This window comes from Epinephelus lanceolatus, chromosome 14, assembly GCF_041903045.1.
Source record: "Epinephelus lanceolatus isolate andai-2023 chromosome 14, ASM4190304v1, whole genome shotgun sequence".
In the NCBI taxonomy this organism is placed as follows: domain Eukaryota; kingdom Metazoa; phylum Chordata; class Actinopteri; order Perciformes; family Serranidae; genus Epinephelus; species Epinephelus lanceolatus.
This window is the reverse complement of record NC_135747.1, coordinates 22,483,104-22,510,424: the sequence shown is the minus strand read 5'-3', so window position 1 is coordinate 22,510,424 and position 27,321 is coordinate 22,483,104. Positions and strand designations below refer to the sequence as shown.

At 39.9% G+C, this 27,321-nt stretch overlaps 1 protein-coding gene across 3 annotated transcripts in view; it reads left to right on the top strand.

Annotated features, from left to right (window-relative positions):
* Positions 1 to 24,257, top strand: part of grb14 (growth factor receptor-bound protein 14) — a 42,472-nt gene extending 18,215 nt beyond the window's left edge. For all 3 annotated transcript variants that reach the window (XM_033618028.2, XM_078174490.1, XM_033618030.2), the window contains 12 exons: positions 6,347 to 6,503; positions 9,324 to 9,445; positions 9,551 to 9,625; positions 9,769 to 9,906; positions 14,639 to 14,749; positions 14,859 to 14,954; positions 15,318 to 15,380; positions 18,433 to 18,549; positions 21,286 to 21,355; positions 21,446 to 21,533; positions 22,595 to 22,688; positions 22,826 to 24,257. In XM_033618028.2, the coding sequence (XP_033473919.1) occupies positions 6,347 to 6,503; positions 9,324 to 9,445; positions 9,551 to 9,625; positions 9,769 to 9,906; positions 14,639 to 14,749; positions 14,859 to 14,954; positions 15,318 to 15,380; positions 18,433 to 18,549; positions 21,286 to 21,355; positions 21,446 to 21,533; positions 22,595 to 22,688; positions 22,826 to 22,972 (1,278 nt within the window). In that variant the 3' untranslated portion in view covers positions 22,973 to 24,257. The remainder of the gene's footprint in view (positions 1 to 6,346; positions 6,504 to 9,323; positions 9,446 to 9,550; positions 9,626 to 9,768; positions 9,907 to 14,638; positions 14,750 to 14,858; positions 14,955 to 15,317; positions 15,381 to 18,432; positions 18,550 to 21,285; positions 21,356 to 21,445; positions 21,534 to 22,594; positions 22,689 to 22,825) is intronic.
* The last annotated feature ends 3,064 nt before the right edge of the window (positions 24,258 to 27,321 follow it).

Genomic DNA, 27,321 nt, shown 5'->3' with positions numbered 1-27,321 from the left:
AAATAGCATTCTGGCTGCTACTTTTCATTTCCACTTGGTCCAGCTCTGTTTCAGCACCTGGAGCACCAGTAGCTTAGCTATTAACTGTAGGTGTAAATAGCACCTGGTTCAGCTATTAGAGAGAGAGTCCCATGTGAGGTTGAGACTGTCAGTCTTTGCAGTGTTGTTACATTGAGGAGCTGGGGGGGAAATTTCTCAGCGGTTTCTTAGATAGACAAGGCTGAAGGCCACTTACTCACCAGCACTCCAAGATAGAGCTGCAGCTGTGGGAGTGCAGTTCAAGGTTAAACCAGAGCGGTCTAATTGGCAAAATGGCTCACACTGTCCTGTCCTTGAGATAAGAAGGTCTAATAGAGGAGTTTATCTTCAACAAGACTATATGTGGTGTTACACAGTCAATGTCTGGATTTACTGTACTATATTTTTTTGTTGCCTCGCCCCCGCTTTATCCTCACAGATGCAGCTCGGCATCAAAGTATGTTGAGTAGGACCAGCTTTGTATACTGTAAAGGCAGAACCTGACCGATAAATTGGTGGACTGTTATAATCAGCTTATCACATATTTATCAAGTTTATATGTCACTGATGCGCATCACAAAATGCCAAAGATAAGATTGCGTTAATTTAAAATCATCTAAAATTCTTTTTTTTCCATCAGGGGGCGCTGAGGTTTATTTTTCCAACTTTAAAATGTATCAATATATCCAAGTCATGCTAGTGAAATTTGTAAATTTGAGGTATTTTTTATCATAGTCTGTGTGCTTGTATGTATGTATGTATGTATGTATGTATCTGTCCACAGCTAATCTCGCATACTACTGGACCCATTATCCTATTTTTTTTTAATGCACATTTATGACTGTATGTTCAAGGACGTCATGTGGTTTTGGGTAACAATTTTCAAAAATACTATTTAATTCGCTGCTCTGTTTTATACTGTCTGTGACTGCTGACTCCTCACTCCTCTTAACCTGCCCACAAGTGAGCAACAAAATTACATAGCAAAAGGAATTTTCTTTAAATAGCTAGGCAAAAAACAAGCTGTACCCAGGTTGTTGTATCCCACATTTTGGCTTTTGTCGTGGCCCAAAAACCGACATCCATAGAAAAGTTTGGTCTCATTTTGAACTGGAGCATCTACAGATTAATTCAATACCTGATATGTTACGATCCACTAAAGTTAGGCACGATACGAGATTAAAAAATTTTATCTATGCTGCCATCTTGACTGTAATTTCGTGAGATCCAACTCTTCTTTCTTTGGGAGGGGTTTTGCTGGACATGTCTGTAACCTGCCTATTGTCCACCCTTCGTAACACTACTATCATGCAAACACAGTGGGCACACAGCCATCCCTGCACTCCCTGTTCCCCATCCAGCTGTCCCCAGACACTTTGCTAGTTTGTCCATGGTTTTACATTCATGTTCAAAAAAGAAATATTGGGCCATGTATAGTTAGGAGATTTTTTTTAACTCTTAAATATTGATATCATTTGCGAAGAGGGTACGAACGACTGCTTTTCAGCAGTTTCTAGCTGCAGCAGGAGACTTTGTTGCACCAACCAGTTTTGCACATTAGACCACAGATGAGACTGTGTCTACCACTTGAAGGAGGCTAAAATTTGTGTCTGTTTGCTCTGCCAATTTTTACTAAGCTAACAACAATACTGTATTGTGTGGGAGGTGTGAAAATAATTTAATGTTGACAGTGTCACTGCTGCTGCAAGTTGCCTGAATTAATGAATTCAGCCATTCAGCAAATTTTATCTGGGTGGTAGATTAAAGACCAGTATCTAGCACCTAGGTAGTATCAACCTAAGCAAACAGGGTGCTCCCTCGGGTGCTTATATCTCACAGGAAGTACAAAATGAGATCAAAATGAATATCTCCTTCACATAAGTTGACCTTTGTAGTACTGCTTTGTTAATTGCGTGGTCATATCTTTCAAAAGTGACATTTAATTTTGGCCCGACTGCAACCAAAACTTGACTAAAAAAACTCTATTTAAGCTGAACAACAGAAGCCAATTTGCTCTTTTGCCCTTCTAAAGTGAGGAACAACACTCTCACAGAGAAGTAACTCTCTAGGTAACATTCTTTATTTTTGCATGTTGCAACATAAAAGCTGAGCTACATGACGTAGGTGGACATGAATGCTTTTCAGGTGAAAGCATGTGTACATTTGGATCAGGGTTACTTGCCGATGAATGCAGCTCTGTGTTCGCTGATAAAGACATCAGCCGTTTACACAGCATGCTACCTCGTCTGGCCATTCATTAGTAACTTTAAACCAATGATTAACAATACCTCCCACTCAATGTGTTCAATTACTTGGAGTGAAAGTTTTTGCATAATGATACAATAATTTGTTTGTGGAAGTAAAACTAATTACATCCTGAGTTCTGTAATTACAATTATTAGACCTGTCTGGTGATATTATTATAAACAGTTTGCACCATGGATTATGTATGCATATTTCTCAACACATTGTTGGAAGTTGTCATTTTCACTATATGTTTTAATCCCACTGCACTATTACATCAAATGTAAAATCCTGGATGTTGTATATAAAATCATTGTGATTCAGCATGAAATATTTTCTATGTTTGGAAACAACCTCGTTTACATATCTGCATGACTCAGGCATCTGCTGAGTTAATTAGTGAATCAAAAACAGTCTGCAGAGCAGGATTCATATTTAAAAGCCTCGCTTTTAAATAGCTTTTGATAGCAAACCATGTGAGCACCATTCTGGTGCCTTAGGCCAAACACCCACTATTTGACATCAAATAATTTGTGATAATCATGCAAATGTTAGAAAAAAAATAATGCTATCACAGTAACCATGGAGACAGCACTTACATTCACAGGGAAATGCTCTGCTTGTGGTGCTCTGATGTCCACTCTCTCCAGCAGAAGTAACATGGTGGTAAAGCACCTCCTAAAACCAGTCTTAGGAAGTTTGTGTCGTAGATATTGTCACAAGGACATCACATCAGAGTGCTTCCCAAGCCCCTCCACACTCCTTCATGCCCTGAACTTAGTCCATCGGTCTGTCTCTTTTGTACATTTACATGAACATAATTTGCACTGTCAGAACACAGTGTAAAATATTTAGTGTTCAGGAAGTAAAATAGAAAGAATGCTTTGCAACTGGGAATGTAGAGGAGCGCAGCAGGTTTTCGTCCAGGATTTCAAAGGCTTTTGCTGCACTTATGATACCCACTGCAACTCTTCCAAGGTCCATGCAGACATGCAGCTCCACAGCATGATGGAGGGGTGGTGTGTCTCTGTGTTGCTGTGTTATGACACATCCCCTCACTATTTAGAACACGTGCACCCCCCCCCCCCCCCCCCCCTTCCCTCCCTATAAAAACATGAAAGTAGCAGAGAACTTTTATCTTGAAAAAAATTAAGGACATTTACGCTATGAATTGACTAGGGATAAGCATGAGTATTTGAGTTCTTGTTTGGACGTTAGTGTTTGTTCAGCATATAGACTGATAGCCGCCCAACCTCCCGCATGTAAACATGACTTTTATGTGGTTGTTTTTCAATATGAAATGGGTGTTTCATTGTACAATGGTGTGCAGTGCATTCTTTCACTGTTTATCATGAGACAGCTGCTGCAGGAGTTGAGCTCTGCACCGTAAAACAGTTGGTGAGAGTCCACACACACACACACCCCTCCAGTGACAGACTAACTGTTAGAATCACACAGCAATGCTAACACTACCCAGTGGTTATTAACAGGGCTGAGTGTGCACCATTTCAGTGTCTGTGTGAGTTTGTTAGGACTGTTTAATGGCTTGGTGTTGGATGTTTGCCGGTGCTGCTGTGTCAGCTTGTGCAAACTGGGCAGACGATGAACTGACCAGGAGGGTAGCAGCTTGGAGACGGCCCTTCAGTGCTGTGTCTAACATATACGATGATAACGATAATGGCAGCGACAATAAGTTTGCTGATTTTTCCCATGTTAACTTTTAATTTATGGTTTGATCAAATCGACCAGAATGCTGGAAATTAAGTGTTTGATCCTCAAAGTTTTCCCCCATTTATATGTCCCCACCATGTAAAAACAAGAACACACCCTGCTGTAGCTCTCTACAAAAATGTAATACAATGTACAACATAAAATCCTGCTGTTACACTGCATAGTCTCCCTGTCTCCTCCTCTTGTATAATGATGAGAGGCTGTTGTATGTGATGTATTTACAGGATATGGTCTGAGTGATGGATTAATTTTATGGTTCAGATAAAATTTCATTTTCATGTATGTCTATCTTAACATCTAAATTAAATTTGCACTAAACTTACAACTAATTTCAGTTGGTCTTTGCTAAGTAATGCAAACATACACTACATCTGCATTGCTAATGTACCAAAAAGGTTTCCTCACCCTCTGACAAACCCTACCCTGTTCCTGGTGAAATGTGATGCCTGAATGATTTGATTTGGCCAACTCTCAGGAAGCCACTTCCTCACAGCAGCTTAACAGGCGCCTGGGCTAGATGCAGTCATCACCAGCAGCGCAGCAGATATAGCCTACGTACCTCTTTTTTTTTTTTTTTTAATCAAGGGTTTGTTTATTTTAAATGAATATGATTCTGCACCTGATGTTGTCTTTGTCTCTGCTTTGGTTCAGAATGATCTTAGATAATTAACCTGCAGTGCGATGATGCAGTGTTAACTATATTAAAACACTGGCTGCCGGAGTAATCTGTTTAATGCAGGCCCTCGTCTTTGTGAGACATCCACAAGCAAAGATATTTGTCTTGTAAGGCTCCAAGCGGGCTGATTAAACACTAAATGGTTTACACTGAGGGATGATGTCATAGCTGGAGGCTCCCATTTGCTGATGGCTCCTTGAGGGCTCAAACCTCAGCCCTGCTGGAGAGCGCTGACCTCTTTTCTCTCCACAAAGGGAATCAGGCTCGCCCTGCCCAGCTTTAAACTACCAATAGCAGTCATTGAAAGAAAAGAAAAGAGACAGTCATTTGGTCTTTACTGTGCCTCCCTCCGTGCCCCCCCTCACAGCACCCGCCTCTGTCAACTTTAGACCGAGTTGACCCAACTAGCATTACATTTAACCAGCACCTTTGTAATTGCTCTGTGGGCTCTTGCAGGGCATTATGCTGGAAGCGCTGCTTGCCATGGGCGTGTGAATGTGAATGTGAATGGAGAGGGGGTTGGAGCCTTGAGACTCTGTCTCTCTCTTTCCACCTCCCCTAAGCCCTTTTCAGTCATGGCATATGTAATATTGCTGGCATCATCTGTCTGTGAAAGCAAAGGCAAGTTGTCATTCAGAAATGGTTGACTGTCATGTTGATGTTTCTTTTGGCGGGAAATTTTAATTACCACATGGGAGAAATAGTTTTTATAGACTGGTCCGATTAGAAAATTGAATACCTCAGCAACTTCAAATGGGCTCTTTTACATTATTTCCTCTTTTATTAAAACTGATTTTGTGCAAAAGAGATGAAGATATTTTATTACAGTGATCTTATAATGTAATACAAAACATACATTTTGTGTGTCTCTCTTTCTCTCAGTTCAGACTAAGACTGTTAAAAGTGATGTGGAGATGTTGCTGAGGTGCATGTCTTAAAGGGGCTTTAGTGGATGAGCAGATTGATCTCTGGCTTCTTGATGCGTAGCGGCGCAGAAAGGTAGCAGGTGATTTGGTATCAAGCCCCAGTGATACAGATACATGGAGTCAGGACACCACTGTGCTAAGAGGCAGTTTTGTCTAATTGCCTCCTTTCAGCTCCACTGCAGCGCAGAGCAGAGCGAGAGGGAGAGAAAGAGAGAGAGACGGAGACACTCGTTGCTTCCCAGCTGACACTCGCACTGCTGTCAGACGCGTGTTTTTATTTCTTACAAAAGCTCTCCTTTGCAATGCTGTGTGCTCAGCCATGCATAGGCTACAAAGCTTGCCCAAACTCAGAACTCTGCTTGGCTCCAAACAGGGAGGTAAGTTTTGGATGGATTAATTTTTTAAAGCGTTTGATGTCTCAATGTGGTTTTGCAAGATTACTACAGTTTTCTTTACAAGCTGAGATATTCACATCCTGGAACATGCTTTGCTCGTTGTTCTCTCCCTTGTAGGGCTTTCATCAACTCTCATTTTGTTCACATTTTGTTGCTACAAGAGAAAAAGGGAGCTACCTAAGTGGTGTATGTGGGTCAAACTGATTAATTTGTCTGATACTTAGCCTCACTTAAAATACTGTTCATTGCATTACTTCAAGTCAAAAACAAAACTCTGCTGGTGCTCTTGAAAGGTAAAAAGTATCCCTTCCTACTGAGATGTTAAAATGGTCATACATTCAATGCTTCTGTTGCAGGTAATCAAAGTTTATAGTGAAGATAATACCAGCAGAGCAGTAGAGGTTCCCAGCGACATCACTGCCCGGGACATATGCCAGCTGTTTGTCTTGAAGAACCACTGCATTGATGACCACAGCTGGACTCTTTTTGAACACCTCTCTCATCTGGGGATAGGTAACATGTTTATTTTCTGACACACTTTTTGTGAGAATGTAAAAAATCCTCTAACAGCACAGTCCTAATCAAATCTCAAAAAGTTGAGTCTTAAGATAACAGTAGAGGCAGCTTAAGGAAAGTGTTGCTGATTTTGACATATTTATGTGCTGATATTAATCATGTGATGGTAATGTTAGTCCAGTGGGTGAGGTTTGCTTAATTTGATGGGCGGAGTGGCGGTAGGAAGTGGGGTGGTGACGTGTTGATACATGTGAGTGAAACAGAGCACTGTCCTGTTTTTGTGAAATCCTAAACCAATTCATTGCCCAGTCACATCATGTAGAACATGAGGGGAGCTAATGTTGGTACTGATTGTGTCTTAATCACTGTGAGGCATCAGGTATAGATCTTCCTCACATGGAATATTATTTCTCATATGCATTAGCAGAGAGGTAGTGCCGTACACTTGTCACCTGTATGATTTACAACCCTACTAGTATTGTCTGCATGGCATTTGTTGTGAAATGTGGTGGTAAACCAGGGTATTTACTGTAGAAATCTGGCAGAATGATTTTTAATAACGTCTGAAATGCAAACGCTCCTCTTTCTGTAAAACTCACACAGAGATGCTGTATTGAAGATGTATCCTATGTAGTGCACATCATATGCCACCAGAGGTCAGTCCCTATTAGTGCAACAGGCAGCTGAGCTGGGAAACATGGCGACTGTGCGTGGTGGGGATAATGTTACAGTGCTGTAAACAGCTGGTCTGCAACAGCACACAGAGACAGCAGGGAAAAACAGCATATTTTCATATTTACCTTTAATTATTTTATTTAATTAAGGGTTTATTTCAAACAAACCAGACGACTAACAAGACTAACTAAGATGGTTATGGTGATGAAAGCCAACTGTTGAGTTGCCTCACGTTGCCAGTGACACTGCAAAGACTACAGCTGACGGCTATCCAACACATACGTTCTGTGCCTACGTACAAGGAAATAACTCCACACCAGCAGATAGCAGCAGTCTGTATTTGTCATTCAAAAGGGGAAACCAAAAGATTGTCTTGATGGTAGTTAGCCACTTAGCGCATTAAAAACGCAATCCACTGCTAAAAGAAGAAGCATATTTGAACAATAACGCAAACCATCATGAGACATTTCTGCTAAAGAGCTCATTGGCTAAAGAGAAATAATCTTACCTTATGTAATAAGTTTGTTTTGGTCTCACTCCCTCTTTACTTTAGCTGTTTGTTTACTTTCCTCACTTTCGTTTCTCTTCTTGTGCGCTGAGCTCACCTGCCAATGATTTCATTCACTGACAGACTGTTGCCATAGCTGTCACCGATTCAACATGCTAGATTGGCTGAAATAAAGCAAAGAAGGGCCGATGAGGGCCAACAGTGCAGGACACATTGGAGTTGCTAGGGCGACAAGGCACTTGTTGACGACCAAGTATTGACCAACAGCCGACCTTTAGCTTGGTGTGTCAGGGCCTTTAGTCTTAGTTTAGTGAAAGAGAGAAAGTTGAATGCAGAAGGTGTACCATTAATGTGTATTCTTTAGACTGAGCTTGCAGAACATAGTGAACTCTACCATCATATACTATAAAACCCAGTAAAATTGCAGGGAGATATGAAAAAATATACCACCCAAGCCTTTTATCCATGGCTGCTGATTTGATCCATTTTAATTTAAAATGTCACCACCTATTAAGCTGACTGGTGTTGTTTGAAAACCATACAATAATTTTAACTTTAAGGTTTTAATTTTATTACAGATAGGGCTTGCTTTAGAAACTGTTAAGGAACATTTGAATTGATGTACAGCGTCAAATAATTTGCTGAACGATTTCTGAGGCATGTCTTTGTATATTAAAATAACATTACAGTTTGCATTCAATAATGGTGTATGAATGACATAAAATATAGTCCTTTTTAAGCACACAGTGAAAAACACATTTTGTCAATGATATATTATCACTGATCTGCTGGGGGACAATGTGACTGCTTTAAAAATTCTCAGTGCATTTTCACACTATTGCACACATTACATAATTCATCCATCTGTTCTGTTCCAATTATCAATGCTTTTTTAATCAAAACTACATATCATTGCTTTCCAGTGAGAACCATGTATTTAGATATTTGTTATTTTACTTTTTCAGATAAACTAACACATAAAATGCTCCTTTGTGTGTTGACAAAATTGCCTAGAGCTAATATAATCCTTCAACAACCCATTAAATTGTGACAAAATGCAATGTTTTGAGGCTCCTTTTCTTAATTTAGAAGAAGTGAAGTATTTGGAAATGCATGGTTTTTAGACTGTAGACTGCGGTTTGCACTCAGACTCAGTTCAAATCTAAAAATGCTCATTCATTAACAAAGAAGGGCTCATGTAATTTCACAGAATTATGTTATCAGCCATTTAAATCATGAATAGTTACTTGTTGTCTGATGACGTCTTTGCCCTGATGTTGTTCAGAGCTCTCTGCCTCACAGTGCTGCTTCACATACCAAAAAAATGTTTTCCATTAATTCAACAATCATTTCAGGTTCTAGGAAATAATTAATATTTATGTTGTACTGATTCACTTGAGAGCCACGCTTTCATCCGGAGGTTATGCATTGCTTTAAGGTTAATAATCAAACTCAGTGCCTTAAAGTCAAGCAATATGCTGTAACTTGCACACATCTTTGCATTGAGATTTTAAAGCATTTAAACATATTGGTTGGGCATTACAGCTGATTTATTCCGTTTTCTTCTTTTATCCACAGAGAAGTGAAAAACAGGTTAACCCGACATTGATTTTCTTTCCTCTTGGTCTCACCAGAGAGAATCATTGAAGACCATGAGTCTGTTATGGAGGTGCTTTCAGGCTGGGGAATGGACACAGACTGCCGGCTGTATTTTAGGAAGAATTATGCTAAATATGAATTCTTCAGGAAACCCCTGGTGAGTTTGTGATAACACATACTATATATATGGTGATCATCCCCCTCTTTGAACCAAGGAGTGTAAAGAGTGTTGTAATAAATGATGTTGCTTTCATATTGGTAGGACTTTTTCCCGGATCACATGGTCTCCATATCCAGTGAAACCAATGGGATGGTGGATCACTCTCAGCTTATACAGGTATCAAGTTCTTCTGTTTACACTGCTTTCACTTTGCCCTCGAGTGCCAGTTGTGAGGCTCTAAACTTGTGTCTAAATGTGTTGTGTGTTACAATTTACTGCACACACCCATCTATGGACAAATATTTCTCTACCCAACACAGACCTTTCTCAACTCCAGCACTTGTCCAGAGATACATGGACACCTCCATGCCAAAGAGCAAAGCAGAAAGTCTTGGAAGAAGTTTTATTTTGTCCTGCGGAGGTCTGGGCTTTATTTCTCCAATAAGGGAACGTCCAAGGTCAGTAAATTGAATGACTCAAAATCGAAAGCAATAAAAAAGAAGATTAGCACATGGGTTATTTGTTGAATACAACCAAAACCATTCTGTTGCATGCAATCTAGGTCAATATGCAATGCATATATACATATATATATATATATATATATATATATATATATATATATATACAGTACAGGCCAAAAGTTTGGACACACCTTCTCATTCAATGCGTTTTCTTTATTTTCATGACTATTTACATTGTAGATTCTCACTGAAGGCATCAAAACTATGAATGAACACATGTGGAGTTATGTACTTAACAAAAAAAGGTGAAATAACTGAAAACATGTTTTATATTCTAGTTTCTTCAAAATAGCCACCCTTTGCTCTGATTACTGCTTTGCACACTCTTGGCATTCTCTCCATGAGCTTCAAGAGGTAGTCACCTGAAATGGTTTCCACTTCACAGGTGTGCCTTATCAGGGTTAATTAGTGGAATTTCTTGCTTTATCAATGGGGTTGGGACCATCAGTTGTGTTGTGCAGAAGTCAGGTTAATACACAGCCGACAGCCCTATTGGACAACTGTTAAAATTCATATTATGGCAAGAACCAATCAGCTAACTAAAGAAAAACGAGTGGCCATCATTACTTTAAGAAATGAAGGTCAGTCAGTCCGGAAAATTGCAAAAACTTTAAATGTGTCCCCAAGTGGAGTCGCAAAAACCATCAAGCGCTACAACGAAACTGGCACACATGAGGACCGACCCAGGAAAGGAAGACCAAGAGTCACCTCTGCTTCTGAGGATAAGTTCATCCGAGTCACCAGCCTCAGAAATGGCAAGTTAACAGCAGCTCAGATCAGAGACCAGATGAATGCCACACAGAGTTCTAGCAGCAGACCCATCTCTAGAACAACTGTTAAGAGGAGACTGCGTGAATCAGGCCTTCATGGTCAAATAGCTGCTAGGAAACCACTGCTAAGGAGAGGCAACAAGCAGAAGAGATTTGTTTGGGCCAAGAAACACAAGGAATGGACATTAGACCAGTGGAAATCTGTGCTTTGGTCTGATGAGTCCAAATTTGAGATCTTTGGTTCCAACCGCCGTGTCTTTGTGAGACGCAGAAAAGGTGAACGGATGGATTCCACATGCCTGGTTCCCACGGTGAAGCATGGAGGAGGAGGTGTGATGGTGTGGGGGTGTTTTGCTGGTGACACTGTTGGGGATTTATTCAAAATTGAAGGCACACTGAACCAGCATGGCTACCACAGCATCCTGCAGTGACATGCCATCCCATCCGGTTTGCGTTTAGTTGGACGATCATTTATTTTTCAACAGGACAATGACCCCAAACACACCTCCAGGCTGTGTAAGGGCTATTTGACCAAGAAGGAGAGTGATGGAGTGCTGCGGCAGATGACCTGGCCTCCACAGTCACCGGACCTGAACCCAATCGAGATGGTTTGGGGTGAGCTGGACCGCAGAGTGAAGGCAAAGGGGCCAACAAGTGCTAAACACCTCTGGGAACTCCTTCAAGACTGTTGGAAAACCATTTCAGGTGACTACCTCTTGAAGCTCATGGAGAGAATGCCAAGAGTGTGCAAAGCAGTAATCAGAGCAAAGGGTGGCTATTTTGAAGAAACTAGAATGTAAAACATGTTTTCAGTTATTTCACCTTTTTTTGTTAAGTACATAACTCCACGTGTTCATTCATAGTTTTGATGCCTTCAGTGAGAATCTACAATGTAAATAGTCATGAAAATAAAGAAAACACATTGAATGAGAAGGTGTGTCCAAACTTTTGGCCTGTACTGTATATATGCATTGCATTAATTCGTCATGTTTATTTTTTTACCCGTACTTAACACAACAAAATACATGACATGACACCAACTACAAAATTCAAACTCTTGACTTAGTCTATGAAGACACATCCTAATCCTCTGTTGGTACACTATGGGGTCATCAGTTCATCCTCTGTATGTATCTTACTCATGCTGTTAAAGGGCAGTGGAACAGGTTGAGCTTGATTTTCCTTAGGTCAGCTGGCATATCAGCCAGGCAGAAACAGGACTCCCAAAGCTGCTGACAAGTGAAGCTTATACCTAGGCACCAGCCGTGCCAACACAACCACTTCTCAACTGCTTTCATTTCCTACAACAGTAGACCTTTTGTTGTAGGGTGCAGGGAGGCTTTGGTATGGCGCCCACATTTACTCGAGCAGGTTTATCATTCATTTGTGGTCAGACACTTTGCTAGTCAGTCAGTACAGACACTAACGGCTGTGGCATTACTTTAAACAAGGAAGTGGGACTGGTGCGTCACATGAAAGTCGAACAATGGTAATCTTTGTGCTCTTTTTTTTCCCTGGAAATTTATCTTTAGCACAATGTGAGTGTTGATACTGTCTCAATACAACCCCTATCAATGTCTTATTTTTATCCATATCTCTGTCACTGCATTCATAGTTTAACCACACCCAGACTGACTGATAACACTGTTATTATTGATAAATATGCCTTGTTTAAATTTAACTGTGCTACACCTCTGTACTTCATTTGAAGTACAGAGGTGTAGCACAGTGAATTTGAGTGGGACCCCATTAAAATTAGATTTGATGTTATATGGCTATAATTGCGGTTATATTCGTGTGTGTTGAAAATGTATCTGAAAATGACACAGATAAAACCCCAAATCTGAATTTTAATCACAAAACCATAGACTATACTGTATATGTTTATATAAAGGCTATGAACTAAACATTATACAGATTTCACATGTTGAGTTGCATCTTGAGAGCACTAAATTGTCTACCCAGTATCAAGTAAATCAAATGTGAGATGATTGTGACTCCTACAAATTTAAATAAGCTATTGTGTAAATCTAATTGGTGAACATTTTAAGAGATATGCTTGTTTTGTGTCTTTCTGAGAAAAAAAAAAAAACATTCACCATCCATTCACTTATTAACTATGTTGACATGCACACCAATATTCCGATTATGACACTATTCTGAATTTGATACGAGTCATGTTAACGGCATTCTGAATTAGGCCTTATTGCAAATGAAGCATTTTCTTATGACAACATGTGAAATATGCCAGTGTTATTCAGGTTTCAGGAGCATTCTGTGGACATGTATGCTGCGCATTTGGAATATACATCTCAACTGGTGTTTTTTACCTCAGTTTGCGACAGCTTGTGGCCTCTTGCTTGTTTACGGTGAGCTTTGTGCTTTGTCATGGATAAGTTCTACATCGCCTAACTCCCAAACAGTTTGCAAGGCTGTGGGGTAGAGATGCATGCCCCAAAAAAGGCCCACATTTCTGGTCGGAAGGATAAAAACACCTACTTCCTGACATTATGAAAGACTTGGATATCAACAGGTTTTTGGATATGCACACGGTACAACAAGTCAGCCACCAGTGTGAAACTGAGAAATCCTATTTTGATTCAAAGAAGCAAAATGGCACAAGCAGCTCCAGCTGTTTCACTTTTTCGTATTTTGACATAATAAACGACATGTTAGGGCACATTAATCTGATGCAGGACTGCATGCAAACTGGAATATTAGTGGGATATGATATGAATTTTTATAAACTATGTTAACAGCTGAGTAGAAATGTTGCCTTTTTGGAATAAGGGCAAACCCAGAATATTTAATGCATTTATACATCATCACTGAAATTATGACCAAGACGAGATCTCATCGTGTGCAAGATATACGCACAGACAGAAGGAAAATGGCGTCCGCTGGTGAAAATGTTTATTCAATGTGGTGCATCCCCTGCACAGTAAAGCACCACTGAGTCATCATCATAGGTGTAAATTTGGTATTGATCAGTAGCTCACATCATCAAAAAGTAGCATAATCCTAGAAGGTTAAATCATCATTGGGTCATTATTGACATTAGCAAATACAGCGTCTGCTGTCACAGCAGATGTTGCGACGTTAGAAAGAAGATACCAGCAATGTCTGTAGTAATATCCTACATATCGTGAATTTGGGTATTTTTGTTAACCCAAAGTGATGAAGGTTATAGTCTAATGGCAGTCCCTGGAAGACCTCCGTGCCAACACTGCTGACACTGCTGCCTTTGCCAGGCAATAGCAGCACACAGAGATTCAGATAGCGGAGGATGACGCCAGACAGGTCTCAAAACTGTGCAGAGCCCTGGATGAAAAACACAAGACACATCACCGACACTATGTTAATAACATCCAAAACAAAAAAAATTCACTCTCAGTGGTTTCTTGTCATGAGAAATACTTTTCCCGTGTCCCGTGATGCTACCATTTTAGGATTTGATGTTAACAATTAAGTATTTGAAAGGGAAAACAAGAGGGTGTGTCCCCTCGATAGGATGGTCAGTAGTGAGTTTACTGCATTCTTTTAAACTGTAATGCATCAGGGATCCAGTGCAGGTACCTAGCAACATAACTGCTGTACGCAACCTCACTGTTGCTGTAAGCATGGTTTGATTAATATAAATGTGGCATTCTTCCACTGTTCAGTTTTAGATTTTTAACAGAAGCATGTCTCATTCCTTTTTGAAAGTAAATTACTTTCTTGTGCACTGTGTTATTCAATTAAGTGACCACATCATAACGATACATTGGAAGAGGCAGTACTGACACACTATCCATCACATCACAGATTTATAGACCCAAAACTTTCATTTGATGTTGCATGAAAGTTCATATATTGACTCTACTTTTGTTTTATTGTGACCTCTCTTTGTTTTGCAGGAACCGAGGCATCTCCAGTTCATTGCCGACTTCAGTGACAGTGATGTCTACACAGTGTTGTCAGCCAAAAAACTACATGGAGCACCTACAGATTATGGTTTCTGTGTCAAGGTACCAAAACTTTCTAGAAATGCCAAAACTGTATAAAAGAAGCAGAAGTGGAGTATTGATTCCCAGCATGCTGAACTCCTTTTTGTTTCCTTTTAACTCCTTTCTCCAGTCCACAAAGTGTAGTTCAGCCCGGGACTTGAAGCTTCTTTGTGCGGATGATGAGCAGACCAGGACCTGCTGGATCACAGCCATGCGCTTGTTAAAGGTTGGCTTGCTGATCACTAACTGGTGATGTCTAAGAGGAGGAATGCTGAGTCAGTACTAGAATCAGATTTAGCTTTGGGAAGAGGTCAAGAGAAACTATTGAGTGATGCTGGATTAGCACTCCTACTCTTTATAGAAGCAGCATGTGTTCATTGTCTGGATATCTGCTGGATACAGTTTAGAGCATCAGTCACTCTCCTGCTGGTCTATAAATAATATACAGTAAAGTGCAATAGACTGTGGTTTATTTGTATCTCTCCCTTTTCATCACTACACTCAAGGGCCACTGAAAGTATTTTAAAGTTAACATGTAATAAATATTTTTGAATCAAATTTAACATGCTAATGTTTTTCTGTGTTTCAGTATGGGATGCAACTGTACCAAAACTTCATTCAGCCACACCAGAAACAAAAAGCTTCACCAATGGTAAGCCAGAGGTCTTATGTTTACGTCATGTAACTCACTTGAAATTGCCGTAAAAGCTTTTATCCTCACTTTAAAATGTACTTTTGTGAGCTTAATAATGAATCAAAAGACTATGATAAAGCTCACTAATGGTAACAAACTCCCAAAAAACGGAGGACGGAGGAACGAATGGAAGAACGTCAACGGAGGACTCCATAGCACACTTCCTCCACACCACCCTGTCTCGCCTGCAAAAGAAAAGGAGCAATGTAAGATAGCGGTTTACTGAATGCAGTTCAGCATTTAACACCATAGTTCCTTCCAGCCTCATCATAAAACTCAAGGAACTGGGATTAAACAACCCAGTGTGCATGTGGATCCTTGACTTCCTGATGGGCAAACCCCATCCTTAACACTGGAGCACCCCAGGGCTGTGTTTTGAGTCCCCTGCTGTACTCCTTGTACATACATGACTGTGTAGCCTCTCCCAACTCCAACATGATCATCAAGTTTGCTGACAACCTAGCTGTGGTGGGCCTGATGACAGATAACTATAAGACTCTGTAAACAGTGGTTTGTTCGGCTGAACATACAATAGGTGCTGCTGTACCCTCCCTAATGAATATTCACACCAGGCGCTGTAAGAATAATGCTAGGAAAATCATTCAACCACCCAGATAACTGCTTTTTCTCCTTGCTCAGGTCGAAAAGCATTGCTCCAAAGGGTCTTCCTTCAGAAATGGACTGCACATGCCCCCAAACTGAAGAACATAGCTAATTATTTTCAGAATGATTTCATCGGACTTTCCCACTGTAATGAAATCATGACCTACTCTGCCTCTTATTGGCTTACTTTGATATTCTTACCCTGGCCTTAACCAATCTCACTCCTCATGCCTAAACCTAACCAGGGGTCATTTTATATAATAATAATCCATGTGTTGTGGAGACACAGAGCAATCTGAGCAATATGTGTTGTTCTTGGGATACCGGGCATGTCAGCCCTGTGATAGTCTGGCGACCTGTCCAGGATGTACCCCACCTCTCGCCCAATGTCAGCTGGGATAGTCTCTAGCCTCGCTCATCTGCCCACTTCAATTGGTGGAGACTGGTCAAATGTGGCCCAATTGGATGGAGGAGTGGTGTTATCCTTTCATGATTAATTCAAGAGGAACACATGAATGCCTAATAGCTATGTAAATGCTTAATCTGATCATTTCTGTCTGATTGGAATAAAGACGTTCTTTCTGCGCATGATTGCCCTACATGGGTGTAACATCAGGTGACGCAGGGTGTGCATGTGCTACACACGGCATGCTGCAGCAGCTGTTTCTACTCTTCTTTCTCCGCCTTTGACAAAAAGTCATTCATAAACTCCAAAAATATTTAACGTTTTGCTAGTGCTACGTTCTTATGTGAGTGATATTTCATTTTGAAACAGTAGCTGTATGTTGCGGTGCTACTGGCTAAATTGTGGAGTTGCTGGACATAATAATCTGTCACTACCAGTAGCAGTAGCCTGCAAATGAGAAGCTTAGAGAACATTGGTAAATTGTAACGTCCACCTATAGTCTGCATGTGAGGTGTTCAGGGGACATCTGTAATTTGTAGCTACAGAAAAAAACCTGGGTTAAACTTACACTCCTTACTACTAAACTGTATAGACATGCCTAAGCAGTTCTCCCTTATGTATTTAATTAATTGAATTTTTAAAAAAAGTACTTTTTCTGTTATATTTCCATCAAATTAGACACTTTACAGCAGATGAAAAAGGGGGTCAACGCGGGTCAAAAAATTAAATGCTTTGGGACATGTAAACACATTTTATCGCATCACTTTAATTAGCGTCTATGTAAACAGGTCAGGTGGCATCCACATTCAGAATGATTTAATTCCGATTCAAGAAATATTGTCTGTGTAACAGCTGCTAATGTTGGTTTTCCAGCCTGTTCCACTGCCCCCAGGTGACCAAGAGAAAATCAATCAATGCAGCTTTTCAGACCAATTTTCATGTATCAAAAAACATGTTGAAGTCAAAACAGGCCAAGACATAGCATTGCAGTAATATAATTGCATAGGACAAATGAGGCACCTTTAGTGTGTTAATGTGGATTTGGTGTCTCAGAATAGCCTCAGACTCTACTGGGAGCATTTTCACGGCTGTGAACACAATCTATTTATGGCTTTTGGACATGTTCGTGAACCCTCTGCTTTCTAAAAATATACAGTGATCAGCTGCTCTCAGATTTAACAACTCATCACCTCTTCTCTGCTGTCGAAGGGTCATATGTGACCAACAGCCTCGCCAAGAGGATTAGCTAGATAGATAGGGGAGTACACGAATCTGCCAAATGCAGGGTCAGGCTGCTGAATCTTCTGGAATTTACTTGACAGATTTAGCTCAACATGCTACATCGAGAAAACTTCTTCATATGATCACTGAAAAGTAAATAAAAGCCAAACTTGTATATACTATAATAAGTAACATATTTACAAGCAATGATAGGTATTTTTACATCATTGGAATTGGAGCAGAGTGAATAAGATGAATGGGAATGTCTGTATCCTCAAAATAAACACTGCTCACTTTGTTTTAACCACTCGTTTAAATTGCAAGCTTAGGAGGTGGTAGAGGAACAAATGTGGTAATTTAAAAGCTTCTTGGTAATCCTGATAAGAAGTATTTTCTTGATTGTGTGCAGTGAGCCACTCGCTATATGGCAGCTTAAAGGACTAAAATGTGCCCGTGTGTCATTCTTTTCAAAGCCACTCTAATCCCTTTTCAATAGAGTTTTCTGTCTGGAATCATCTAGGATTGATGAAGATGGAGTCACGTTACTCAGACACTAGATGGCAATACAATACCACAAGACTGTAAAAGTCAGTCTTCTTCCATTCCACAGTATATAAAGGGAGTCAACCTTAAAAAGAAAAACCTTTGGGTATTTTGTAGAGTATACTGCATATTTTGATATAATAGTTTTTTGTGTTATGATTAATTAAAGCAAAAAAAGAGTCAATTCAATACAATAAAATACAAAAATAACATTTTAATGTACGTGTGATATTTCAGAGAAGCATCTCAGAGAACTCACTCGTGGCCATGGACTTCTCTGGCCAAAAGAGCCGGGTGATTGAGAACCCATCTGAGGCTTTGTCTGTGGCTGTAGAGGAAGGCCTGTCATGGAGGGTAAGTCAAGGTGTCACCCAGTGAAAACATGTACTATTGACATTTTGGTGAACTTAAAAATCTCTGAAATAAATGGTGCTAAAAAGGGTGTGAGAGAATCTTAAAACATTTTATTCAGATATTCTGATGTGCTCTTACAATTCACAACCTTAAATCTGTTAATGTTCAGTGTAACAGTGTAAGTGTTTTTGAACAACATGGAGTATTTTCATTCACACAGTGGCATAACAAACAAAGCTCATAAGGTCAACAGTTGTAAGCACCTCAGAGAGCACTGGTTCCAGGCCTAGGGGTCCCGACCCCCAATAGGGGTCACCAAAGCTTCACAGGGGGTCGAGAGGCCTTCTTGATTTTGAGGGCGTAAGAAAACTTTTTAAAAAAACTATAAAGTAGGCCAACGTTTCTTTCATTTTATGAAGAAAACTAAATGACAGTGTAATTTTTAAAGTTTAGATTATTATTCAAGGTTTAAAGATATATGAAAAAAAATCTCACAGGCTGAAGGGCATGATGAAGACCTGAACACAAGAGCCTTCGCTCTGTGCTTTACAGCTTCATCCAGCATCAGAACAGTACACAGTTAAAACAATGAAAGAGCTAATACATCAGTGGCCAAGCACCAGGGAGAAGAAAACCGATTTTTTTTTTTTTAAGAAAGAACCCTATTAAGTATGCATGATAGTTAGTCATACAGATAACCAGTTGTTGTGTTCTGTTATTGTAATGCATTGAATATAATGTGCAATAACCACAAAATATTTCACTTGGTAAGGGGTCATCAGTTTATGCGATGATAAAAAAGGGGTCCCTTAAGGAAAAAGGTTGGGAGCCACTGTCATAGAGTAAACCATTATTGCCTCAGAATACAAAGGCAAGAGAAACAGGATATATTTAAGGGGCTCTGTGTGAAATCCAGAGTGTGCAAGTTGTCTGCACATGGTTCTCAACATAGAGGTGGCTGAGCCGGCGGCTAACATCTGATGGTACTAACTCAATAAACAGCCCTAAACAACGGCAACAGTACTGACAGTGCTGACAGTGTTACCCAGGGGAGAACAAGGCCCTGATTTAAGTGGTTATGAGCGCAGTGCAAAGCAGTGGCAATAAGCTAGCCAATGGGACACACACATGCACTACCATACATGTGCGGCTGGACCTACTGTACACAACAAACCACAGAGAAGCTCATATTACAACACACAGGGGTAGCGTGACTTCATTCTCTGCTCAAGACGCCATCACACCACTGTCTTTACATTGCAAAAATTTGTTTTGCTAATATATTAACCAGAGTTGGGTATAACGCGTTACAAAGTAACGCGTTAGAGTACTTTGATTACTTTTTGCAGTAACGAGTAACCTAACGCGTTAGTTTGCTGTTTGAGTAATCAAATGCTTAAGTATATTTTCAAACAAGACATCAGTTACTTCCGTTACTTTTAGAACGCTGGTCCTTCAGCTCCGCAACAGCAACGGCTGTCGTTTGGTTCTAATAACGGAGATAACGTTAAACCTATCAGTCTGAAAGAAGCCACGGAGCTTGTGGCTCGCTACATGGTCAGAGAAATGCTGCCCTTGTCTACGGTTGAGTCTAAATAAGTGGAGTAGGACTCGCTGACAGACATATTTCAGACTCAGGACTTGCATTATGCCTGGTACACGCTACACGCTGGTACTCACCAATTATCCCCAGTCGTCGTTCACGGCACGTGTGATGTCATCGGGTTATTCCTGTCCTATTTTTATCACTTTTACTATTATTTGTGTCTGTTCATGTGCCAGCCGACATGTTGTTGTAGTCACCTAAAAGCGTCAGCAGATGGCAGGAGCTACATTTGAAGCGGAAGGAAGTTCTGACAAATGTTTCAGAATAAAAGCCTATTTAGAAAATGGAGGGATTCTCTAGCCGAGGTTATAAGGGGCTTTTAATTTGAAACAAGTGTTGAGTTTGAAATGACTGGTGCGATATGTTAACTTTACAAAGACAACGGAGCGGATAAAAAGTAAATATATAAACACACAGAGGGATTAATAAATAACGGAGCGTCTATAATGTAGTTTGTTTCAAATGAAGCTGGGAGCCTCTGCAGTTGTGGTGAGTAAAAGCCCCGCCGCTATTTGTTAATGTTATTACTTTATGTCCGACCGTGAGGATGTACCATTGTTTGCTAGCTTGATGCTAATGACAGTAACGTTAACTCAGCGGGTTGACAAAGTGCCTCTGCTGTTTCACACCATCATTTCCCCCTTTTACTCTGTGTGGTAACATCCCTAGAGGAAATATTAAAAATGCTGGGGTTTTGTTGTCATACAGTTGTCTACGGCAGCAGATCGTTCTGTGTTTCTACTGGTCAAAGTGACGGCTGTGATGGGAGAATTGGATCTCAGTGAAGGGCAAGTGGTCCATAACTTTAATTTTGGAGACAAAAAAATGTAGGCTGAGCGCCCTGTGGTCCATTGCCCAATAGGAAATGTAGAATACTCAAAAGTACTTTAAAAGTGCTTGAGTTACTTTTCTGAGGGAGTAACGTTGGAAGTACTTTTAAAGTAATTGAGTTACTTTACTCAGGGAGTAACGCAGTAAAGTAACTGGTTACTTTTTTAAAAAGTAACGCAGTAACGTACTTTGATTACTTTTAAAGTAACCCTTACCCAACACTGATATTAACACTGTGAAAAGAACCTTTACCTGTGTATTATCATTACTAATGTAGCTGCAACTCATTTCTCCTGCAGAGGAAGAGCTGCCACCGCCTGAGCGGCCATGGTAGCCCCTCCACATCACAGAGCTCGGTGTCAAACATAGGTTTGTGAAACACTTTTATTATTCAGATTTGCCATATGTACACAAGTGAAATAGATAATTTGCAATATATGATTTCTCTTTGTGCTGCAGTCCTCCACTTGGCTCAGTCCTGGTTCCACGGCAAACTGTCTCGAGATGAGGCTCAGCGTCTAATCACTCAGCAGGGGCTTATCGATGGGTAAATGGTTATACGCCTTTTTTGTGCCTCTGCGCCAGCGCCAGCCATAGCTTGAGGCATTATGTTTCGGCTTGTCCTTCCATCCGACTGTCCCATTCTTCTGAACACTCAAGAATGCCTTAAGGGAATTCCTTTAAATTTAGCACAAAATGTCCAGCTGGACTGGACAATGCACTGATTTTGGTGGTCAAAGATCAAAGGTCACTGTGACCTCACAAAATACGTTTTTGGCCATAACTAAAGAATACATAGGATAATTATGACAAATTTGACACAAATGTCTAATAGGATAACATGCTAAGAGTGATGACCTTTTATATTCTAAGGTCAACTTTACTGTGACATCATAATGTTTTGCAAAAACTGTTTTTTGGCCATTAGTCAACACCATAGCTCAGGAACACAAGTGGAAACATTTGGTCAGATACTGAATTGGTGACACTAATCCTGGGTGCCTTGTTTAAGATGTTTATGAAGCATCTATGTTTTATACTTGAAGCAACAATCATATTCAAGTATTGTCAACTGTCATGACAGCATACGAGTCTCGTGTAATCTGTAACTGCAACTTCACTGGTTGAGGGAGGCATACAACCTTAAAATGTTACTTCTAGTTTTTTATTTGCAGTGTGAAATTAGGTTTATTGGTAATCGGTAGGCCACTGAGCTTTTGGTGCATGAAAACACATTTTTCCTCTTACCTGTGGTGCTATTTATTAACCTAGATTGTTTTGGTGTGAGTTGCCGAATGTTGGAGATATGAATGAAACTAGATAGCACTCAGCTTGTGGTGCACAAAGCACCAAAAAATACATTTAAAAAACTCTACAGCAATGTGTCTTTTCAGAAATAATAACCTGGTTACTAGAGATAATCCGCAAACCTTGTTGTGAGCAGTTTCATGTAGGAACTATTTTCTTTTTACCAAAAATACACCCACCAACTGTATCACCACACAGAAGGAAGCTTTCATCTCCTGCTAGCTCACCCTCACCTAGCTAGCTAACATTACAGCCAGATAAAGTGAGAGCAGCATTTAAAAGCTTTCCTTTTGTTTTCAGAGTATTTCTTCTGAGAGACAGCCAAAGCAACCCGAAGACGTTTGTTCTGTCGTTGTGCCACATGCAGAAAATCAAACACTTTCAGATCTTACCTGTGAGTACAACCCACTGTTTGGATACGTCTTTTTTTAATCCTCCAAAAACTAACCTCCAAATTTGAGCCTCATGTTTAATAAGTTATCTATGTCTTGTGTGTGATTCCTTTGTGTATGTGTGCATGCCCCGCTGCAGGTGGATGATGAAGGGGAGTTATTCTACAGTCTGGACGACGGCCACACGCGGTTCACTGACTTGATCCAGTTGGTGGAGTTTTACCAGCTAAACCGAGGGGTGTTGCCCTGCAAGCTCAAACACCACTGTGCCCGGATCACCCTGTGAACAAGGGACCCAAGAGACCCCTGAGGGCCCACATGCACCTTAACTCCAGGGCCTTTCTGGACAAACACTCCCAGTGTTCCTGTGCCTTGAAGAAGAAAGATATACAGACTGAACAGCCCATGCTAACTGAAACCACTGTTGTCATCCACTATCGTCCACCATCGTTCAAACTATGCTGCACGGTCCCTCCTTGTGTTTTATTCCTAACAAAAAGCTGAATTTGAAAATAGACTTACAATACCTGACCACATGTGCTGAAGATGATGTGCAATCTTGTCTGCTGAACGTTGTTCTTCAGCCCTGTTAAGTGCCCGTGTGTGGCGGTAAATCCATTGTGCAAAGTCCAAACATGACTTCTTGTGCTGTGTATTGTTGAGCCGAATGTGTACTGCAAACAGCTCGTGATTCTGACATCATGGCACCAGTGACAGAAAGTAGTTTTTTTTCTTGTTGACATACAGTAGCTGGAATTTGAGTTTCACTGAAAACATTTCAATCAGATGTCTTCTGCAGTATGTATGCAATAGTTAAACATGTCGTCAGTTTTATTTGAAACCATATCATGTGGGGAATTTTAGTACTAAACACCTCTGTCCTGTTGTATCTGAGTAAAACTAAGCTATCTTACTTACCACTGTCATTGTATTTCTAAGTATTCAGGTTTTGTTTTTTTTTTTGTTAAGAAAATGATTGTTGTTTTCTATTTGAGAGCTACAACAACCTCTCAGGAAGTGTGCATGCCCTGTTAGCTGGACTGAGACTGCTGTAGAGAGAAAAGGAGAAGTAATGTACAGGTGGAGGGAAATGGCACACAACCTCACTCGCCTGCACTGTACATTTTTAAACGTATGTGATTAAATGAGATGTTTGTATGACATGAAATTAGTTGTGAGCTTGCTCTAGTGCGAGAGCAGCGAAATATATTTCACCATTTTTAGATCTAAGCCATTAAGATGGAAAGCAGAAATAATGTGTGACTGATTTTGATCATATCTGAATTCAGTGTATATTGAAATCTAGGTTTTATACTTTCCAAAGACTCATGTATACAGTTTGCAAAAGCTGGGTTGGTTGTATTTTGGTGTTATTGCAACCGCTGCGGATATACAGTGTCAGATATTGTTTTCAGAAGCCAATAATGCATCAGCTTTCAAAAACAAGGTGTTTTAAATGATCTTCTGTTAGTTGTTATATCTTTTTTTTCCCCAGCTGGACAACAGTGCATTGAACAATGAATGTCATGGACTGCATAGTTTTATATATAAACAAGTCTGTTTGTAATGTATGATTTGTGTGATTTATTGTCACATTTAACAATAAGCTAAAAGGTAACAGTAGGTTTCAGTGATGTTTCAAAACTGCCAGCAATTGCTGTAGTTCAGTGCGCAGCCCCGATGAGATCTGGGACAGTGTGAGGCAATCGATCACAAGACGGATACACTCAGCCTTTATTATATAAAAACAGTATACAGCACATTATAGTCTTTGTATGGTAAATAGGCCACACGGGGTCATGATACAAATGCAATGACAGACGCTAAATCTCACTACAAAATGAAACGTCCACCTGAGCCATCTCATCAGCGCACAGTGGGGCGCTTTGCTGCTCAGAAAGATTTTTATAGTGAACACATAAGTCATGATTTTTCCAAGGAGATCCGGCACAGTTAAATTTAGTCGCACTATATACTGTAGCCTGTGTATGGGACAAATTAGCCCAACATTGTCAGGTATGATTTACTGAATTCTGTTTGCAGCATATGTACACATATATGTACATACTCCATGTGTTCTTCACATAAATGATTCTCATAACCACTAGATGGTACTAGAAGCATTTTGCTTTTGCTTGTCCAGATTTATGTTTGAAATCGTAATGTATCTAGTGCAATTTAAATTACATAATACATATAAAATGTGTCAAGGAAGGAAGTGAGGCTTAGGGTGACTTTAAAAAAGAAGTTACTTAAGTGTTTTGCAACTTATTGAGCATCTAACATTTTATATGCAAAAGATTATCTGCGGACACACAAAGAAATGTTTATATTATATATTGCAATGAGTACCTGTGTGTCTGTTCTTAATCTGATCATAAGTCATTCAATATTACAGGTGCAAACAATGGATTTAAGGTGATGACATTAACATTAATAACTGACTTTCAAGGCTTCATAGAACATGAAATATGAAAGAAATAGTAATGGATATGATTGTTCCGTACACAACAGTAAACGGCAGAATGTCTTGTCTTGAAGCATCCGTGTTAAACAATCTTCTCTGTTGTGATACGAACACATTGCCCCCATACCTACCCTGCTCTACTTCAATAGCACATTTTGAAACAGTGCTCACATCCAGGGGAGATGTGTGCACACAGAGAAGTCTTAAATGCACCCCTGCTTCCGAGGTCTTGTGCTAAATGTTGTTTTGGATGTATTCCTGCCATTGATCGGAGTCTGGCTGCAGGGGGAGAGATGGCAGCTGGGAGAGACTGCGCTTCCTTTAATGAATTCATCCAGCTCTATCCTGCCCAAACGGCCTGTGGATACAGCATTTCTCCCAGTAAATAAAGACCCTCTCACCGCTCTGTCTCTGGCCCTCATGGACAACCACCACTGTTCCTAACACCTCTCACCACTACATTGGATTTACTCCTGCCTGCACTCTCACTCTTATGACTCCAGGTTTTGCACTTCAGAGTTGTCAACTTCACTCTGTTCTTAAATGCCCCTCTTGTTGTATTCCCCTAGTCTGTATTCAATTATCTGGCTTCGCTGTCTTTGGCCAATTACTGATTATCTCCAATGAAGTGAAGACCTTGCTGTTTGCTCTGCTCTTGATCCACAAAAGGGCAATATCTGGGCCTGAGTATGAGTCTAGGCAGAGTGTATGAGGAAATGAGGCTAGGTTTGTTTCAGGGGATGCACTATAGTGAAGGTTAGAGGCTTTAACTGTTCCTTTGCAAAGGGCTCTCCCATCAGGAGTATCTAAAGCCAAAAGCAAATCCAACAGCTCTTTACTGTAGCTACAGTGGCCACAGCGGACCGGAGCAAAGATGATCATAGGTCGAGAGGAAAAAATATTAAATATGTGAATGATTCTCATCTGTTTTTTATTTTTTCCACACAGAACACAGACACTTGGTGTTTCACTAAATATTACACCTATGTTAATTGCAGTTGTGGTGCTGCTTTCGCTGTTACTTTGTTTTCATTTTACAGAAATAAATAGTTTTGGACACTAGTCAAACACATTATAACAAGCATCTTGTCTTAACAGATTATAGATAGGGTTGGGAATTACAGAGGCCTGGCGATATAATATTATGACGATACTTACGTCACAATAGAATATTGTTGCAATTTTCAAACCTGTTGTGATATTCTGAGTATTGTGATTTATTACCCTTTTTCAACTGCAAATGATGTCCCCAAAGAAAAAAAATTGTCAGCACCAATCTAATAAGATTACATTTTCAGTCTGTTCATCTCACTTCAGGCATTTTTATTGCAGCAAACTGTATATATTTGACTGAAAGAGCAATTCATTTTATTGTCCTATTGGCTACCAAAAGTTCAATTTGTATTTGTAATATTAATATTTTTTAAAATTACAAAGTGATGCCACTCCTGTGTACCGTGCAAATGAATAGAAAGTCAGCCCTTGTGCTGATTATTTTATGTACTATGTAAAGCTCTATTAAATATCTAAAAATTGGGAAGTTAAAAAAGTAGACTCGAGCACAGTGACACTTTTAATGAAGGCCAAAGGTTTACCAAAGACGTTATATGTTATTTTTGTTTTTCTATTTGTGACACAAACACAATATCGATAATGAATGCAACTGTGTCCAACATGTCCAGTTAATCCAAAATCCTCCCAGATGTCTTTAATGCCATACAGTACATTCCCTATATGTTGCTTTAAATGATAACATGCAAAAAGAAAAATCTATACTTCTATAATGAACTACAAATACAAGCAATCGCACATTGCTTGACATTAAAGAAATTTTCTCAAATTTTGAATATGTATATTTACTGTAACAGTAAGGTTTTTACAGGCCATATGCAGCCAGAAAATATTAATATGCTTTATAACTAACTCTTAATTCTAAACAGATAATGGGCTTTTAACAACAGTGATACATTTATTGTAAACCATATCTAAAACGACAGTGCAATTAATGCCTTTCACATCTTTTAACACTGTGCATGAGCTTTTTCCAGCCCGGTGTGTGAAAGGGGAATTTTCTTGGTGTATTGAGCATCTTTGGTAATGTATTATGTCTCAGATAATTGCCCAGACAGTGCTTGCTCTATAAATCGCCTTTCTAACCCCTGATATGT